Source organism: Sporobolomyces koalae (genome assembly GCF_050403365.1).
Source record: "Sporobolomyces koalae JCM15063 DNA, S_koalae_JCM15063T_v1_ctg149, whole genome shotgun sequence".
Classification (NCBI taxonomy): Eukaryota; Fungi; Basidiomycota; class Microbotryomycetes; order Sporidiobolales; family Sporidiobolaceae; genus Sporobolomyces; species Sporobolomyces koalae.
The window spans coordinates 1-541 of NW_027481622.1; the positions used below are offsets into that span (position 1 = coordinate 1).

The window sequence follows — 541 nt, forward strand, 5'->3', positions numbered from 1 at the left end:
GCGCTCATCTCGGCGCTCAAGACGTTCGAGGGAGGTGTCTTGGTCATCACGCACAACCGAGAGTTCTCCGAGTCGATCTGTACCGAAGTGTGGGCCATGCGAGACGGTCACCTTACCGCTTCGGGTCACAACTGGGTCGAGGGACAAGGATCTGGACCCCGAATTGACCAGAAGAAGGATGAGGAGGAGGATGTCTTTGATGCCATGGGCGTAAGTTGACGAAATTCTTCGTTTCCCTGTAAACTGTTTACTGACTCGACCTTTCTTACACTTAAACAGAACAAAATCGATGCTCCTAAGAAGGTCAAGAAGCTGACTTCGTCTGAGGCACGAAAAGCCAAGAAGGAACGTATGGCCAGGAAGAAGCTCGGCCTTGCTTCGGATGACGAGGACCTCTAAACAGTTCCAAGCCCTCTCGAGACAGACCATCCATTAGCTTTTGTCCCACCACTTCTTTATACATTCCCGATTAGACTGTTCGCACCCCGTTTAACGTCGTCGTTGTAATTTCGACCATCTCTTTTCATTGCCGTTTCCACAT

At 50.3% G+C, this 541-nt stretch overlaps 1 protein-coding gene across 1 annotated transcript; it reads left to right on the plus strand.

Annotated features, from left to right (window-relative positions):
• JCM15063_006575 (uncharacterized protein) lies at positions 1–399 on the plus strand (the record flags this gene model as incomplete). Its single annotated transcript, XM_076681673.1, has 2 exons — positions 1–210; positions 280–399. Coding segments are annotated over 2 exons (330 nt in total), but the record flags the coding sequence as incomplete, so codon positions are not given.
• Between the last annotated feature and the right edge of the window lie 142 nt (positions 400–541).